A 17,759-nucleotide genomic window follows, 5' to 3' on the forward strand; every position below is an offset into this window, starting at 1 on the left:
ATCTACTCCACACCTCTGATTTGGAGTAGAGGAGGGTAATTCTAGCTTAGAGATTTGAGTGTGAATGATTCTAGATGGTCCTAGTTATCTTTGGCAAATATCCATTATCCTCATCCCCCGGGGACCTTACACTTTGAGAGCCAGAGCTCCCTGAAGTGCCTTGGCTGCTGGAGTGGCACCCAAGTCCCTGCCAGGCCTCTGTGACACAGGGTCTATGCCATATAAGGCCGTGTGCCAGGAGTGTCCCCAGCCAGAGAGAGGCATTTGTAAAAGCTGTCTCATCAATACTAGACCTATTTTAGGGTGTAGAACAACAACAAAATTACACAGTAATCCTTTATTTAACCTGTAGTTTCATATTGTGTAGATTTGTGTCTTTTCTTGGAAGAATAATTCTTATTTTGATATTACTTGTTCTTTGATATCTGCTCCCTATTTGGGGTTCGTTGATCTTCTGCTACTTAAGGGCATTCTTTTTTTGTTTGTTTTTAAATAAATCTATTTATTTTATTTATTTTGTTTTTGGCTGCATTGGGTCTTTGTTGCTGTGCACGGGCTTTCTCTAGTTGTGGCGCGTGGGGGCTGGGCTACTCTTCGTTGTGGTGCGTGGGCTTCTCATTGCAGTGGTTTCTCTTGTGGAGCACGGGCTCTAGGCGCGCGGACTTCAGTAGTTGTTGCACTCGGACTCAGTAGTTGTGGCTCGCAGGCTCTAGAGCGCAGGCTCAGTAGTTATGGCGTACAGGCTTAGTAGCTCCGCGGCATGTGGGATCTTCCCGGACCAGGGCTCGAACCCATGTCCCCTACATTGGCAGGCGGATTCTTAACCACTGTGCCACCAGGGAAGTCCCCTTAAGGGCATTCTTAATGTTTGTAATATAAATATTTACTTGAGCTTTTACTTCTAAGTTGGTTAAATCATAGCAGAAGTGTAAAACTACCTTGTAATTTTAAGAGGTGCTTTAAGAAGAATTGGGTGTCTGCAAAAACGGAGATTTAAGCATGTGTGTGTTGTGTTTCAGAAGGTCCACAGGCCGTTTAGACTCCCATATGCATGCAATTAGGTTCCGTTGGTCCAGAATTCGTCTGAGATCTGTGCTTCTCGGCGGTGTGATGATGGTGTTTTGAGGATGGCTGTGGTCTGCTCCTTGGGTATTTCCTGTGTTCTTCTGCAGTGGGCTGGCAGCGAGGAGAGATTGCACTTACACATCTTTGCCGCTAGTGCTTTTCAGGGCATGGCATTGAGAGATCTTATATTAATTAAGAAGTATGGCCCACAAGCAGCTGTTTTTTGTTCCTCAGGCGACCACCAATGTTGTGTATTGCAAATACCAACGAATCTCTCTAAAATAGGCTTAAAAAAATTCCATATCAAGAAACTAATGAAGGGTTGATAAATTTCTTCCTGCCTTCTGGTTTCTTTGAAGTGTGTAGGGTTATCCCGTAGGATAGAACTCTTACATTCAGAATTTAAACGGGGCATGTATAAAAGATACTGTGATAAAAGCAGTGACTTAATTAACATTGATGTGAGTGAATGATGTGAAACTAGTCAAATGAATGAACTGACTTGGTGAAAAATACTTCTAACACCACTGTCCCAACTGTGATTCTTTTTAATGGTTTCATAAGACCTTTAATCTGTGGTTTTGTTTTCTTCACTTATTACTTAATTTTAACTTGTGGGTTAAATAAATAGTGATTAATGTGGCTTTTTTTTGCACGGGCAGCACTAACATCAAATGATTATCCTGGCCCTTTCCAACTTGAGAAAACTTTGATGTGGAAATCGACTGACTTCCAGACTTCGGAATATCATGAGAACTAGTAAAATTTAAATAAGCAAACAGGAAAACAACATAAATTTGTCATCTTTTTATTTTATCTGGTTAAGATGTTCAACAGTAAAGCATATCTACACAACTGTCAGCCACTGTCTTCATCATTATTAAAGGAAGTATATTTTAATCCTCCCAAAGAATAGGGTGAAAACTCAGACAATAGGACAGTCATTTAAATTTAACTTTATGAAAGATTTACCACGTTGTATTTACTTGCTCCTCCTCCTATGGGGACTATATTTATAGATGATTATGGACCTTGTACTTTGAAGATTGTTCCTTACATTTTACAAGCTGGAAAGCTCTAGAATCTGATTCTTTTCTTGTGCCCATTTATAAAGCTTTAGGCTCATAAGGAGGACCAGTGCCAGTGCTAGTCGTAACTGGCAGAAAATATTTTGTCTGTGGTTTGCTTATTTTTCTGGCAACTTTGGAAGGCTGTTTTTCGTATTCATCTGTTTCCAGAATAAAACACTTTTTCAAGGTGCTGTGTACTTAATGGTTTTCTTGAGGAAATTGTTCTCTAAAAGGACAGGGGACTTTTTTTCTTTCACCCTAAAAATCTTGTTGTAGGGGATCACCCCAGTGTAATATAACAGTTTGTATTACACTGTTTTAGGATCTTAAATAAAATGTATGTATTTCCTGAGGACAGAGGTACAAAACTGAACATTGACTTTAAGATGACTTGAAGTTAAGTTGGTACAACTGGAAGGTAACTGGAAGGTAACTGGAAGGTAAGATTATTGTAGTTCAACCCTAGTCCTCACTTCCATTTTACAGATGAAGAAATTGATACTTGGACTAGTTGAGAGGGTATTTATGTACATAAAATGCTATGCATTATTTTTGTATTCCATAATGTCATATAGAAGTACAATTGTATTGAGTCAGTTCTTGATGAATTATAACTAAGAAGTAGAAATACTGCATGGATATTTGAAACAGTTATTTAACTCAGTTGTATTTAGCTTTGGAATGCATTCATGCTTTTATTCAAGATTCATCATCATTTTTCTTTGGGTGGTTTTATACCGTGGGAGAAGTTGAGCTAGGGATAATGGCTAAGATTTCATCTAGGTGTAAATACATCCCTAGGCACCTCCCTGCCCTCCAATTTTCTAACCTGTGTGTTGGATGCAAATGGTGTATCCAACACACAGGTTAGTTGGGAAATCCTCACACTATACAGAAATTATAAAGCTGAAAGTGCATACTGCCTTCTGCCCCCAGATGCAACATTTGTATTTATATCGTTCCTGACCCTAACTGTGCAGCCATATCATTTATATACATGGAATCTTTTTTATATGTATTGTTCTTTGGCATACTTCTGTCATTCAGCAGAATAATGTAGATTTCTTTTAATGTCAGTACTTTATCTTCTGTGGCTTCCTGTTATTCTACTGAATTGTTTTATCAGAATTTATTTAGCCAATCCTTTACTGATTAAGTTCTGTTTTTTTAAAAATTGCAGTGAACAGCTTCGTATATATGTATTTGCATATTTGTGCGAGTATTTCTATTAGGATAAATTCTAGTTAGAATTGTTGAGTCAAATTTTGATAGATCTAATCAAATTGCCTTCAGTAAAGGCCAGTGTACACTTGAGCCACTGGAGCCTCTAAATTCCAACATCCACACATTCTTACCAGCTCTGCAGTTTGAATTTTTAGTGCTGCCTGATATTTTTCTTCAAGATTTGAGCAAACGGGAAAGAGTGCCTTTGGTCTCTGTGGAATATCCTTTAAGGAGTTAGTTCACAAAATTGTTAGTTTAGAGTTAACCCAATTAAATTATCCTTTCTCTGGAGTTAAAGAAATTAATTTGACATTTGTGCTTGCCTTTTGTACTTTATCTGCTCTCTTCTCAAACTCTCCACATCTTCCATTTTTGTTGAAAATAATACAATAAAAGGTTTGATTTGTAATGGTTTACTGATCTTAGAATTTCACTATTGAATTTTTTATTAAGGAGCTTAATGTTGATACTATTTCTTGTCAGGACTGGAACTGGGACTCTTACACAGTTTTCTAACTTGTTTTTTTATCCTCCTGTGGTCTAGCTACTTCAGTGCTGTCGTCGGTCTCACTGGTAAAGATTCAGTGGGCCCTGCCAAATATTTAAATGTAGACATCCTACTTTGTATATAGACAGAACTTCAGAGATTAATGTTTGGTGTTGAACTTGTGCAGATGTTGACATCTGACTATCATTTTTTCTGTTTTCTTATTTTCAGGCAGGGGCAGAGGTGAATGTGGTTTCTACCAAAGAAGCTTTGACGAAGTAGAGGGTGTGTTTGGTCGAGGAGGTGGCAGGGAAATGCATAGGTCGCAGAGCTGGGAGGAAAGGTAACTAAAAGGATCCACATCTTGGTATAAAGGTTTCTTGGTGTGAGAAACATTTCTTTTCTGCTTTCTGCAGAGGAGAAGGCTCTTTGTAGAGTTACAAGGTTTCACTTTTCAAAAAATGCTGTTAATTGAATATCAATTTTGTTAGAAATGTTTAAATGATCCTTATTTAAAGAAAGAAGCATTCTAGATAAATACATTAATATTTTAGTGCCAGCATGGATATTTAATAGTTAATTAGATTTGCTGTTTGATTAGTGCTCAGTGGGAAGCATCTTCATTTTATTGTTCGTTGCTGTTAATCAAAGCATCTTCTCTATATTGTTTCTGACTTTATATGAAGTCTTTCAAGATGAGCAAAGGCAGTTGCACAGAGATACATGTACAAAGATGTCCACTGTGATAATATTTATAATATAAAATAATGCGAGATAAACCAAATAGCTTAATATCAGTGTGGTTTCTTATATAATAGCGTATCCACACAGTAGAATAGTATATAACCGTTAAAGTTAGGATAATTTTGAAAATATCTAGTGATATGTAAAAACACATTCTAAAAGCAGTGTATAAAGCTCTGTACAGCAGATACCTAAAATAAAACATGTATCTAATTAAAAAAAATAACATTTCTGGGTCTGTAGAAGCTAGCTTTTGGTAGGTGAGATGGTGGATATTTTTGTTTTCATCTTTGTGCTTTTCTGTATTTTCCAAAGGTTAGGCAATAACAATGTATTTGTTTTATAATTTGAAAAAGAAAGAAATGCTATTAAGAAAGATAGGAAAATGGGTGTCATAGATGGGAAGTCTATGCATTACTCTCAAGATTTGTTTGAAACTTATTTTTACCTTTTCTAGGGGTGATAGACGTTTTGAAAAACCAGGGCGAAAAGATGTAGGTAAGACTTTCTTACTGTTTTGAAGTATTTTTATCTGGATTTCCATGATATTGGTCCTTAACAAGGCTCACACATAAGGACACATTTATTAAAAATTGACTCAATTACTTGCATCTCTCCAGTAGATGGGGTTGTAGCGTTGCTTGCATTCAGAGCTCCCTGGTTATTTGAGGGCTTTATTGCATGAAACCAGGGATGATAAATATAACCGTTAGGATTTACTTGATGTAACGTTTTGGGCCTGTGTGTTCTCTGCAGGACATACATTCTTTATTAAGGCTGTCTTACGAATTGAAATTTCAAGTTAGGAAGCAGGCTATTAACTCCTTTTCCAGTGCAGATAGTATGTCACAGGTGAGAAGAAATAGAGAAAATACTAGAATGTTCGCTTTTGTATTAGAGAGCAAAGGCTAAAACTGTGAATGTTCTTACTATGAATGTCGTTTATTCATCTGGTCTTTTTGATGTATAATCTTTCTTTTTTTCAGGGCAGTGTCCACATAGATCTATAAAAATATTTTGTAGTGGCTTTTATTGAATGCTTTTTTAAATAAGATGCTCACTTCAGGTTATTAAACTGTGTTAATGATTCTGAGCTTCTCTTTTTATAAGTAATCCACTTTTGTTGAAAATACTGTAGATTAAAAAAAATTGCTCATACTGTATCTTACTCTCTCCAAGAACAGCAGTACTTAACTAGTTTGTTGGGACACACTGACATATTGATCAATTGTGAGACATCCTATGACATCAAATTAAGATAATTTGAGTACTGAAGGTTCCAGAATGATTTGTTCTTTTTAAAGTTAGAGATGGTTCTTATCATGTATTTGCTTCTTATGTGTAGAGAAATGGGTGGAATTAGAGGCATCTGGGTTAGAATTGTGCATGACCCTTGTGAATACCCATGGGAGAATGTGGAAGTGGAAAAAGGCCTGTAATATTCAAATTATAATTCCTATTCAATAGAAATTGATTGCTGCATAGGGGGAGATCAGTTCTGGTGATCATCTTATGGTATGGTTCTGTGAGGATGGAATTAAAAGATCATTAAAAAAAATCCAGGTGATACCTAAAGGTTCAACTCAGTGCATTTTGGTGTGCAATGCTTTGAAGCAGACATAGCAATTTTTGGTTATTAGGCTGCTGCTGGCAGTTGGTAATATGGGCTTGTACATATATAAAAGTAGGCCTTATGATTTTTAGTATCTACTTGTCTTCAGTTTGTTGGGACTGTCATGCTGTCTGGATTGGTTTCCACAAGCATTTTTTAACTTAGTTCCAACGTGGTCTCCCTGATTATGTATCCGAGATATTGTCACTGATTTCTCAGGTGGCCCAGGTAAGTGAGCTGTAGAGCCAGGAGTTAAAGCTGCTCTTCCCACTTTCCAGTAAATTTCCCCCTCTTTCAGTCTGTACTCCATTCACCTGAAAGGATAATGGGGCCTTTGCAGAAAACTTAATCCTTAACATAGAAGATGTGATTCTTTGAAGTAAAAGAATCATGAACAGTTCTTTCAGAAGCTTTCAGCCTCCTAGACAAAAGTATTTGATTGCATCTCTTAGTTGTCTATTTATTAAATAGCATTAGTATACCAACGGAGTTCTTTTTGTGGGGTGTGTGTGTAGGGAAAGTTATATCTAATTTTCAGATGCAAAGTTTATGTATAAATAGTATAGTAAGACGCTTCTCTGACTTGAATGGAGAATATACTGCATCTATATTGAGACTCAGATCCTAGACAGGTCTTGCTCACTTCCTAATTGCATCACTTTGGGCAACCTCTCTGAACTGTTGGAATTGATCTATGTAAGTGATGTAGAGCTCTTAGGAAAAAATATACCATGTAAATCTTCAATACTTATTTTCATCAGGTTAGGTGAATCTTGTTAACTTTATTATAGAAATAAGAATTCCTGCTGTCTATATGTGTTACAACAATCTTGGGTTGGAGGAAAACCTGTTGGTCTAGCTAGTACTTAAGAATGCCTAAGATTTTCACATAGCAGAAGTTCACAATGATTAAGTTTCTGTGTCCTTGATATACTTTGCTATAATTATTCTTAGACCACTCCGAAGTTCTTCTTTATTTTCTCTTCCTTTTGGTCTAGGAGTAGAAAAATGTGACTTGCTGCTGTGCCCTGCTTTTCACAACTGCTTCCCTTTACTAGCTAGTATTTATTTTAAGAGATGATTCCTGTGTGGGTCATCACCAGTAGGGAGGGTTAATCTTTCACTTTTTTCACATAAACCTGGATAAGGGAGATTTCAGAAAAGAATAGCAGCAACAAATCTATTTGAAATCTGATAGGGTGACTTTTTTGATTCCTGTTTGAGGACAGTTCGATTTTTTTATTGAAATGACAAGTATACAAAGGATAGTCTTAAGTTAAACTGGAGGTAAGGGAAAGTGTTCATCCTAGTATATGCAAAATTTAAAAAGCAGAGAAAGCATAGTTTTCATGGAGTATTAGATTTGGAAAGAAATAATAGAGTTCATCTAGTCCAACCTCCTACTGGTGAATAAACACTCATTTTGTGTTTATAGAAAAAACTATCTGAAGTTTGAAACAGGAATTTGGGTTTGAAAATACTTCATTGCCTAATTATTTTTTGCTTTTTCTGTTGGAGATTTTTCCCCTAGTTGAATTATATCTAAACCTTTATATCTACAAAAACGTAAATATATTTGCATCTATGAGGTTTTTATACCATTGAGTGGACCCTAAGTAGAAAGGGAATGTGTTTACTTAGGTCGGAAGTTATTCAGATGAATAGTTGGTTATAATTTTTAAATCACTATTTGATTAGTATGCATGGTAGCTTTAAAGTAGATACAATTTTGCATCTCCTTGCTCAAATACCACCCTGCAGTTTCCTTCAGCCTAGAGCTTATCTTAACTTGCTCTGATCACTTTCTGCCACAAATGTATGAATATGTGCATGTGTTTGGGTGTCATGCTCAAATGCTTTTAGAGTTATGTATAAATCTATTCTTCGCTGTTTTCTTGTGAACTTTTGTTCTTAGCTGTTAAAAATTAAGGGGGTAATATTTACCCTAGGTTAGTTTTATAAAGAACCAAAGGACTGATCTTTGTTGCCTTGAAGAAATAACAGTTTTAAAAGGGTATTCACTAAATATTGTTAAATCATTGTTCTATCCAGGGAGCTAGGTTTGAAATTAGGCTGCTGCTTCAACTTGCAGATGAAAATGAGAAATTTATGGCTGATTTTCTTAGCGTTCAGCTGTGTTAAACTTCACTGTCCATTTTACCTTCATTACTGGTATAATACCACATCCATACAAACTCACCAACAGCATTTCTGTTATTGTAAATATCTGTTACATTCAGATGCATTGATTTCAACAGATAACCACAGATACAAACTTTGTATAATGTTATATTTCCACAATGTCTATTGCTAGCCATTTTTTTTTAATGGGCAGAGGCTTGATCACCATGATGTAATCAGAAAGATGTAATCAGCATTGGAAAAAAGAAAACGTGGGATATGATGAAGGAAAAATAGGTGCATAACTGGCTGAGTATATTTAATACATTAAAAAATAGGGCGCTATGGATATTTCTTACTCTGTCATCCTGTTTCAGAGATCTGAAAATTGTCAATGCTTTGTCCATTGATATGGATGTCCAGGTCAGTCCTGTTTGGGCTCTTGGAGACCAGAGGAGTTGGAAGTTCAGGAATAGTCTTATCAAAATTCTCCATCTTGATTTGATATTCACCTTTGGAACCTCGGGTTAGCAGAGATGCAAAACAGTGATGTAACATGATCTCGGAGGGTAGGTAGGATGTCCTCCTTTGGCATATTTCTCCAGTGCCTTCCTGCATTGCTGAAAGGAACACAACTAATTCAAAGTGGGGAGGATTTTCATGCTGGAGCAGAGTAGCCAGGGGACTCGATGGTATAATGGAGTGATAGTAGGTTAGTGGAAAGATAAAGAATGGACATTCCTCAGAACTGATGCCATCAAGGTGGAAGTCCACACTGGTCTGGTAGAGTTCGCCGTTTTCTCTTTCCTGATAGAGTACAGCTGAGACCCGAACACTGGTTAGAGGGCTAGGTCGAGTGTTGGCCACTTGGAAAATAAGATTAGGTTTGCCATCTATGTGAGCTACTACTGCTAAGTCAGTAAAGCGAATTGAGAAAGCTCGATTTTTTGGCCGGGCGATCTTCGCCACAAAGGCACCTAAATTAGAAACCATTGAATTTTTTTTAGAATGAAACAGTTTAAATATCAATACCTTTTCTGAATGAGAAGGATCTAGCAAATTGTTATACATTTCTTGGTGCCATGCCTTCGAAATGAGTCAGGAATTGAACTTGTTTATTTCTCATTAGCCTGAAGGATTTTGCAAAACGGTACATACATTCTTTATTTTAAAACTGCGATTTCAAAATGGGTAAGCAAAATTCATTTTGTTACATAGAAATGTAAAACTTTAGTTTGTTATGAAGTGGAGGAGTGGTCATTTCCTGTATTCCTGCCCCTGCTTTAAAAATAATGTAACAGAAAATAATGCAATGTAGTTGCAACCAGATTACTTCAAGTTTAAATAGAGATTAAATTCATAGTAGAATGATTTGGGGTAGGGAGGGGACCTGTAGAACAAGTGACATTGAAGAATTTTTAACTTTGAAATTTATACAAACCTTTTTTCTTTTAAGAAGGCTCTGTCTGTAAGGTGGTTTCCGTGTACCCTTCAAGTGCATCCTCCATGTGCCCCCCAGCAGGTAGATCAGGGTTTCTTAACTACTTTTGTGCCACAGATGTTGGCAGGCTGGTGAGGTCTATGGACCTCTTATTAGAATTACGCTTTAAATGCATTAAAATAAAGTATATAAAAAGGAAACCAAATACACTGAAATCCAGTTGAACATTTAAAAAATTATAATGTGTACTATATGTGCTTTTTTTAATGCATTAAATAAAAAAAATACAGTGGAGGTTTAGTACTGTAATTTTGAAGTATTATAGTATGATATGAAAATATCTGGGATTTCTGTTTGTAACAAAGTTACGGGTATTGCCGATGCTTTTGTTTTTTGTTGCCTACATTTATAACCAAAGGAAATACCAAATTTCAGTTAGAGGTTAGTGTAAAAAAAAAAAAAAAGATGCAAGTTTTTCCTGTCTAAGTTTACATATCCTCTAAATTTAATCGAATGGCCCAGTGTAAGAACTCTTCTTGTAAAGATTAAGTGATTTGCTACAGGTTGTAAAAGCCAGGTGGTAGCACACTGGGACTTTATTCCAGACCACTGTTAATATCGCCCATAGTGTGTTAAAACAAGGTTTTCTCTTTGTTTTGTTTTTTATTTTTTAATTGTATATATCACTAGCCCTTAGTGCAAAGAGTATTAGAGCAAAGAGTATCATGCATTGCCAGGTTTATAGGCAAAATTTCATAATCATTGTGGCCTATTTCCAGTACATGCTCAGGATATGTATACTTGTTCTCTGATGTGCAGTGCTGACTGTGGTGCTCTGGGCTCACTAGTATTGAGTAAATGTTGAAAAGATGAACTCAGAGGAGAAAATTCTAGCCCAGTAAAGGTTAAAAAAAAAAAATCAAATTCCTCTGTTAGGTAAAACGACTGTCAAAATATGCATTGAACATATTTATTCACTTATTTAACAAAATATTTAGCTTCTCTGAAAAACTCCTTTTAGATTTTTTGTTAATATTTTTTTGGCTGGTAGCATAATGATCCCTTTTTTCTTAAGAAATTTCAATATGTAAAATTTAAGTATAGAGAGAGGTTTCTTGAAATTTCTCCTATTGTTTGACCCTAGGCTGCTCCTTTCAGTCTCAGGCATTACCTGCCAATAATGCAAATAAATTATTCTGTAATACAGTTGCTTATAACTGACTATACCCATTCCAAAACATTCATACATTTTTTTTTTTAAGAACAAAAACAATTACCTGTGGGGACTTCCCTGGTGGCGCAGTGGTTAAGAATCGGCCTGCCAATGCAGGGGACATGGGTTCGATCCCTGTACCGGGAAGATCCCACATGCCGCGGAGCAACTAAGCCTGTGTGCCACAACTACTGAGCCTGCACTCTAGAGCCCGCGTGCCACAACTACTGAAGCCTGCGCGCCACAACTGCTGAAGCCTGTGCGCTCTAGGGCCCACGTGCCGCAACTACTGAAGCCCGTGTGCCTAGACCCTGTGCTCCACGACAAGAGAAGCCACCTCAGTGAGAAGCCCGTGCACTGCGATGAAGAGTAGCCCCCGCTCGCCGCAACTAGAGAAAGCCCGCGCACAGCAACGAAGACCCACCGCAGCCAAAAATACAAAAATACTACAAAATACAATTACCTGTGATGAAGGCCTCTAGCATGAGGCCTAGGAGCATTTGTATGGCAAGTAGGGCGATTGCACTTGGACAGTCACCACTGGGGAACATGGTACCGTAACCAATTGTGAGTTGTGTCTCCAGGGAGAAGGAGAATGCAGCTGTGAAACTGGTGATGTACTTGACACAGATAGTGTGGTTTTCAGGTGGGGCATCATGATCTAGTTCCAGATCACCATTCATCTCAGCTAGAACATACCAGAGCACTGCAAAGACAAGCCAGTGGATAACAAAAGAAGCAGAAAAAACCAACATCATCCAGCGCCAGCGCATGTCCATTAGGATTCCCCAAGCGTCTCGAAGATATGCAAGACCTCTTTGAGCGCCATCCATTTGAAGTGTGCTATGGCCATCCTTGGTGACCATCCTCCGGTATCTCTGAGTTAGGAGAGGAGCAATAACTTTGCAATTACTGCCATCCATCTCAGGCTGTAATTCTCTGAAATCAAGAGTAAATTAGTAAACCCTTAACTGTTTTTCAGGTAATATTAATAAATTCTGAGACTTTATTTTGTAATTTTTTGGAATGCTTCCCTGACTGCTGGGCAGGCTTTCCCAGTCCGATAGCTCTTTCTCTTTTCTCTTTACATAAGGGAGCATTTACTGACTAAGTCATTCATTTGATAGCTAATCATGGATTGCCTTAGGATATCTCTTATTGGTTCCTTTAATGACTGTTAAAATATTGTTTGGCATTTTAACGAATCCCCAAGGGTTGGGATTACGATTCATGTCTTTTTTGACACTCCTCTATCTTTCTTGCACAAGTCGAGGCTTCAAGTATGTATTGATTTGACTAAACATTGTGTGTAACAACTTTCCATAATTAATTAATAATTTATAACTATGAATAATTCATAATGAAAAGGAACGTTAAATATGTGTTCCTCTGTTAAATAGAAATCATTTAGAAGTGTAGTGTTGAACTGTCTGAAAATGTTTTGAAGCCACACTTATTGCTAGGATAAGAGTAAGCTTTTAGAGATCCATAGTTCCATTGTATGCTTTATAATTAGCCTATTGAAAGTTCTATGATTAGGTTTTATTTGTTTTTGTTACTTTGTGGTCATTTTCATGGAGTCTTTCCTTCTATGGCTCATGGATTGCCGCCCTTCTGAATATTCTAGATGCTGATTAGATTGTGGGGTAGAGAGAAAATTATTTTCTTGGCAAAATAAGAAATTCCAGGTAGAGATTCCAAGGTAATATTAATTTTGAAAGTAAATGAACCAGGTACTTCCCTGGTGGTCCAGTGGCTAAGATTCCAGTGGCTGCTAATGCAGGGGGCCCGGGTTCGTTCCCTGGTCAGGGGACTAGACCCCACATGCCACGACTAAAAGAGTTCACTTGCCGCAACTAAAGATTCCACGTGTCACAACTAAAGATCCTGCATGCCACAACTAAGACCTGATGCAGCCAAATAAGTAAGTAAATAATTAAAAAAAAAAAGAAGGCAATGCCTTAAAAAAGAAAAAAAAGAAGTAAATGAACCAGAAGAAAAACCTTCGAGTTTAATGAACTAAAATAATCATTAAGACATTAAATGTCAATTTTAGAAACATTAGTAAAGTTAGTTTTTAGCTATAAACGGTTTTCATCTGTGTTTCTTCTTTTCTCTGTGTGGTGAGTTGAAATCTAATGTGCACTTTCCATGTGACCATCCTTGCATATGACAAAGGTGTCAAAGACTTCTATGCAGAGGCAAGCAGAAACAGAATGGGAAATGCAACTTTGCTTCCCCTGAATCTGCCGCCTTTGCCACAATCCAGTACTAGGAGTTTATACATGACTCTTTTCGATGCTTCCTCCTTCGGAAGTAGATGCCCTTGGAAGTGTTGCATATCACCTTCCTACCTTTTGAATGACAATGATGCTTTGCTTGAGTTTGCTGGATGGACCCTCCTATGTCTAGGGACTTTGGGGCTTTGGAGACTGGCTTCCTGTGTTGTTGGAATTGGACATTGGCCAGCTGGGTATATACTTTCCCTTTTGTCCTAAGGCTGATTTAACATTTATTGGTGAGATTAGAGACATTCTCGTATATTTTCTTCACATATGAGTTGCTGATGGAACACTGGGTTGATTGTTAACTTTATTTAGATTAGATAGTCATTTCTGTTTCATGTTATAAATTTTTAAAAAATCTTAGGGCATTAATGTTTTATAATTTATCCTAACAAGTTGTCATTATCATTTTATTTAGGTCTTTTTTTTTTTCTTGGCACAGCTATTTAATGATTCATTTTGCTAGATTTTTTGATGTTTTAGAAGACCTGATCTCTGCCCTTTTGGAAATTATAATAATAACAACAAAATATTCATAGGCATTGTGCTAGGTGCTTTCATTACTGCATTGTCTCTAATTCTTTGGTATCTCAGCAAGACAGACATTCATTTTTTTTTTTTTTAAGATAGATATTCTTATCCCATTTTTCAGATGAGATCACTGAGGATCAGGCAGATAAAAGACATTTTCACAAGGCGTATGGATTATTTTGCAAGTCTGACTAACTTAACAGTTGGTTATTTTTTTTTTTTTAACTAAAAGAAGCTGTCTAATATTTAGAGTTTGGTGAGATAAAAGTCTTTCCCAAGAAGATTGGTACTGCATTCACAAAATAGTCTTTGGCGCCTGATTTTTAGCAGCTTTAGAACTCTCCTGTCCCCAGAAATGTCTCAAATATCCATTTTAAATTTTTTTTTAATTTTTACTAATTTTTGGCCATGGTATTCTATTTATTTATTTATTTATTTATTTATGGCTGTGCTGGGTCTTCGTTTCTGCGGGAGGGCTTTCTCTAGTTGCGGCAAGTGGGGTCCACTCCTCATCGCGGTGCGCGGGCCTCTCTTGTTGTGGAGCACAGGCTCCAGTCGCGCAGGCTCAGTAGTTGTGGCTCACGGGCCTAGTTGCTCTGCGGCATGTGGGATCTTCCCAGACCAGGGATCGAACCCGTGTCCCCTGCGTTAGCAGGCAGACTCTCAACCACTGCGCCACCAGGGAAGCCCTCAAATATCCATTTTAAATCATTGTTAACTTTATGCATAATTTTTATGTCAATAATGATTAATAATATTGGCTAATATATATTATTTATTATGTGCCAGGAATCATACCAAGCACTTCACATGTATTGACTCATGTGAAGCCAATAGCAATGCCTGGCACAGAGTAACCTCTTGGGCTATTACTTGCCTTATTGGTATTAATAATGTTTCTTAACTTTCCTAGTAATAAGTACCATTAATAATGCCCATTTTATAGATAATGAAACTGAGCCACAGTGAGTTTCCTAAGATCACAGAGGTAGTAAGTGGTGGTCAGTTCCTGCTCAGTCCGTAGTCCAGAGTCAGTGCTATATTGCCTCAAAAATAGACATTTTGACCCTAGTTAGCTTTTGTGAATAACACGTTACGTTTGACTAGTTTTATCCAAGAGCCCCTACAGAATATTTGTTCTTCAGAAATGCTTAGGCTAAGACATATGATTTGTAGGCAAGAAGGATATTTTCAGTTAAGGAAGACATCTTGCAAGATTTGAAGATGAGTGCAATCAGAATTATTGTACACAGTCTAGTCTTAGATTATATAGACCAGCAGAGTTAAAACAAAATGTGGAGAGGAGAGTTCTTATAAAGCATTGCCAAATTTGTATTTTGCCAGGTGAGAAAATAATTTTAAAAATATAATACTTTCATCATAATTTTATAGAAGAAAAGACATTTTGACACTTGAAGAAGAAGGATATAGCAATAAAGAGTAGTTGGCTGCCTTCAGTAAGTTTGTGAACCACTGTGTGGCTTTGCCTTGTCCATGGCGTTGACCTTTATGGTTTCTTGCTTCCTGCCTATGTGAAAATGCCCATGATGAAGCTGTACACTAGTGCTGTTCCACTTACGGAACCACTGATTGCTTATTGTGTCTTAGTGATTTGTGGGCGGAAAGGTCCATGGTTCTTCTTGATTTTCAGCTTGCTTCATTAAGTTCTAAAATTCATTACCTGAGGAGACAGTCTTTGTATACATACTATAGCTAACAAAATTAATTATTTTCATTTGGGCCTTTTCAGGATTGTAACTTCTTACCTATAGCTTTTGTAGCACTCTTGCTCTAGGCTTTTACAGTTTTTTTTTCTCTTGCAACTAAGTAAATACACGAAAAAACCTGTGAACAGGACAGTCAGAAGGCTAATATCAAAACAGTGAAGCATTGTCCTTTTTATATATAAAACCTTCCTAAATCTTGTTTAGATGGTGTTGGAAAGTGGAGTAGTTGAGAGAGGTAAGATTTCAATCCCCACTTAACAGATTACCCTGAATAACTCCATTCTAGCACTCATGTAGTCAGTGTGGTTTAGCATAACGAAGACAGGGTGGGAAATCTAGCCGACCGGGTTCTGGCTCTGTTGGTTACATAGCTGTGTCAGTTTGGGCGAGCCACCCAATCCCCTTGGCCAGGCTTCCTTATATTAAAAAGAGGAAGAAAGAAAAGAGGGAATTAAATAATGTGATCCTTTAGAATCCTACATGTTTATAAACTTACTACCATTTCCCTCCACTGATACAGGTTTCCTGTGTGATTTTTTTCTATATAATTTTATATATGCTTGTATGGCATTTAAAACATTAAATTATTGTTGCCCAATATATGTAGATTTTCTTTCCATCAAATTTAAAAGTGTCTGATGGACAGACATTATGTTTATGCTATTATATTTCCAGGTTATTTTCATATCTCCACAGGTACACAAGTGCTTTTTGAATGTGTTTTTCCTAGTCTGTATTTATATGATTCTTGTAAATTGATCCCAGTAGAATTGGGATGGTTTGCTTGTATCTCTCTGTGTGGGCTGTAAAATATTTGCCCATTTATAAACCATTTGATGGAAAAAATAGTACTTTATAAAAATGATAGTTTGGATGCTTCATTGGTCATCAAAATAATGGATTCATTTTACTCATTAGGTTGTAGCACTCAAAATTATGTCTTTTATTGTCATGTTGTAATGTAGTAGTATAGTTCATATTAAACAGTTAAGATATAAGTTATAATAACTACAAATGTTAAATGATTGCAGTATTACTGTGTATTTGTTCACTTCTGGTGTAAACAGTTAAAGACTGTGAAGAGAGTCATAATCATCTCTCCTGCCCTCCATAATTAGGGCAAATAGTGTGAGCTCTAATTCTGTTATATAAGCTCAGAGATTCTTTTGTATTTTAATTTCTTATTTGTAGAAGCACCTAATTTCAGCAATAATTTCGTGCTTAAAAAGAAATTAGGACACTCATCATTTTTCCTATGGCTTAAAAAAGTAAAAACAAAATGATTTTGGGGGGGGGGGTCATTTGTTTTTGTTTGCTCATTTTGGGTTTCTTTAATCCCTTCCAAAAGAAAAAGATACATTTTTTTAAAAGCCACTGAATTTTTTCCAGGATCTTTCTCTTCTCATTTCTATATTATAATGGAGAATTAGTATACATTTAGTAAAACAATTAAGAAGAAAATTTCCAATAATGCTTTCAAGAGGACTATTATTCTATTTCCAAAATTTGAGGAAAAAGAATAAAGAACCTTAATGTATGACCCTGTAGGTAATGTCTTTGTTTTAAAACTCTATTGGCAATATCTAGCTCCGTCCCTATTTGTCAGTCAGTTTTTTTCTCTGTTCCCCTTAAGGAAAGAAATAAGATTGAATATTTTCTCATGTACTCACCAGTTCTTTTGCTGGGCCAGCCTTATACACAGGTAGGTCTGGAGGAAGCTTTCAGAGCCTGTCTTTTTGGTGAGGTAATTTTAATCTACAAGTCCAGCTTGTAGGTTCTCTTCTTGGACTGGGTTTACGGTTCACATTGCTCTGTTTATAATGTCGTGGGGGCTGGTTTCAGCTGAAGCTGATGTGATTGGTCACTTAGTCTGCGGGGGGCCAGTTAGCTCTGATCCTGTGGAAAAGAATGCTGGTTTGTTAGGAGGTCTTTCTTTACCCATCACAGACCTTAACAACTCTGGAGAAAGCCTCCAGAACTGACTTGGAGAAGGGGTGCATTTTTTCTCTCTAATCAGGACCGGTCTTTAGTAAGTTTGCATAATCTTACTTAAGAGTTTATTTAAAAGTTCAAATGGATAAAATTCCCTGCAAGATTTCCTTTCAGCCGTCTTTCCTTATATAGCATGTTTAAGTGTGAGATATTTCCTTTACTAATCTTTTTTTCCTCCATTTCTTTGGGGAATATTTCCTTGGATAAGGACTTTTAGGTAGAAATTAATGAATTGATTTTACTAGTT

General features: G+C 36.7%; 2 protein-coding genes across 6 annotated transcripts in view; one reads left to right on the forward strand and one right to left on the reverse strand.

The window, feature by feature from the left end:
• The window catches only part of GIGYF2 (GRB10 interacting GYF protein 2), a 126,726-nt gene that overhangs the window by 43,327 nt on the left and 65,640 nt on the right, over positions 1–17,759 (forward strand). For all 4 annotated transcript variants that reach the window (XM_057551058.1, XM_007184739.3, XM_007184741.3 and 1 more), the window contains 2 exons: positions 4,078–4,189; positions 5,048–5,088. In XM_057551058.1, coding sequence (XP_057407041.1) covers positions 4,078–4,189; positions 5,048–5,088 — 153 coding nt within the window. The remainder of the gene's footprint in view (positions 1–4,077; positions 4,190–5,047; positions 5,089–17,759) is intronic.
• On the reverse strand, positions 8,541–11,921 carry KCNJ13 (potassium inwardly rectifying channel subfamily J member 13). Of its 2 annotated transcripts, none has more exons than XM_028167126.2 (2): positions 11,441–11,921; positions 8,541–9,300 (listed from the first exon to the last, which is right to left on the reverse strand). In XM_028167126.2, the coding sequence occupies exons 1-2, from the start codon at positions 11,898–11,900 to the stop codon at positions 8,687–8,689; spliced, it is 1,074 nt and encodes a 357-aa protein (XP_028022927.1). In that variant the 5' UTR covers positions 11,901–11,921; the 3' UTR covers positions 8,541–8,686. The 2 variants fall into 2 exon arrangements, with proteins under 2 accessions (XP_028022927.1, XP_007184800.1); XM_007184738.2 differs by having other exon boundaries at positions 9,240–9,300; positions 11,677–11,921.

This window comes from Balaenoptera acutorostrata, chromosome 8 (genome assembly GCF_949987535.1).
Source record: "Balaenoptera acutorostrata chromosome 8, mBalAcu1.1, whole genome shotgun sequence".
NCBI classification, from domain to species: Eukaryota; Metazoa; Chordata; class Mammalia; order Artiodactyla; family Balaenopteridae; genus Balaenoptera; species Balaenoptera acutorostrata.

Bases quoted from the DNA above. Each gene is read 5' to 3' on its own strand.
- KCNJ13 (XM_028167126.2), bottom strand. From the start codon at position 11,900: ATGGATGGCAGTAATTGCAAAGTTATTGCTCCTCTCCTAACTCAGAGA. The intron at 9,301-11,440 runs GTAATTGTATTT...TTTCTAATTTAG, and splicing joins GCTAGAGGCCTTCATCACAG to GTGCCTTTGTGGCGAAGATC.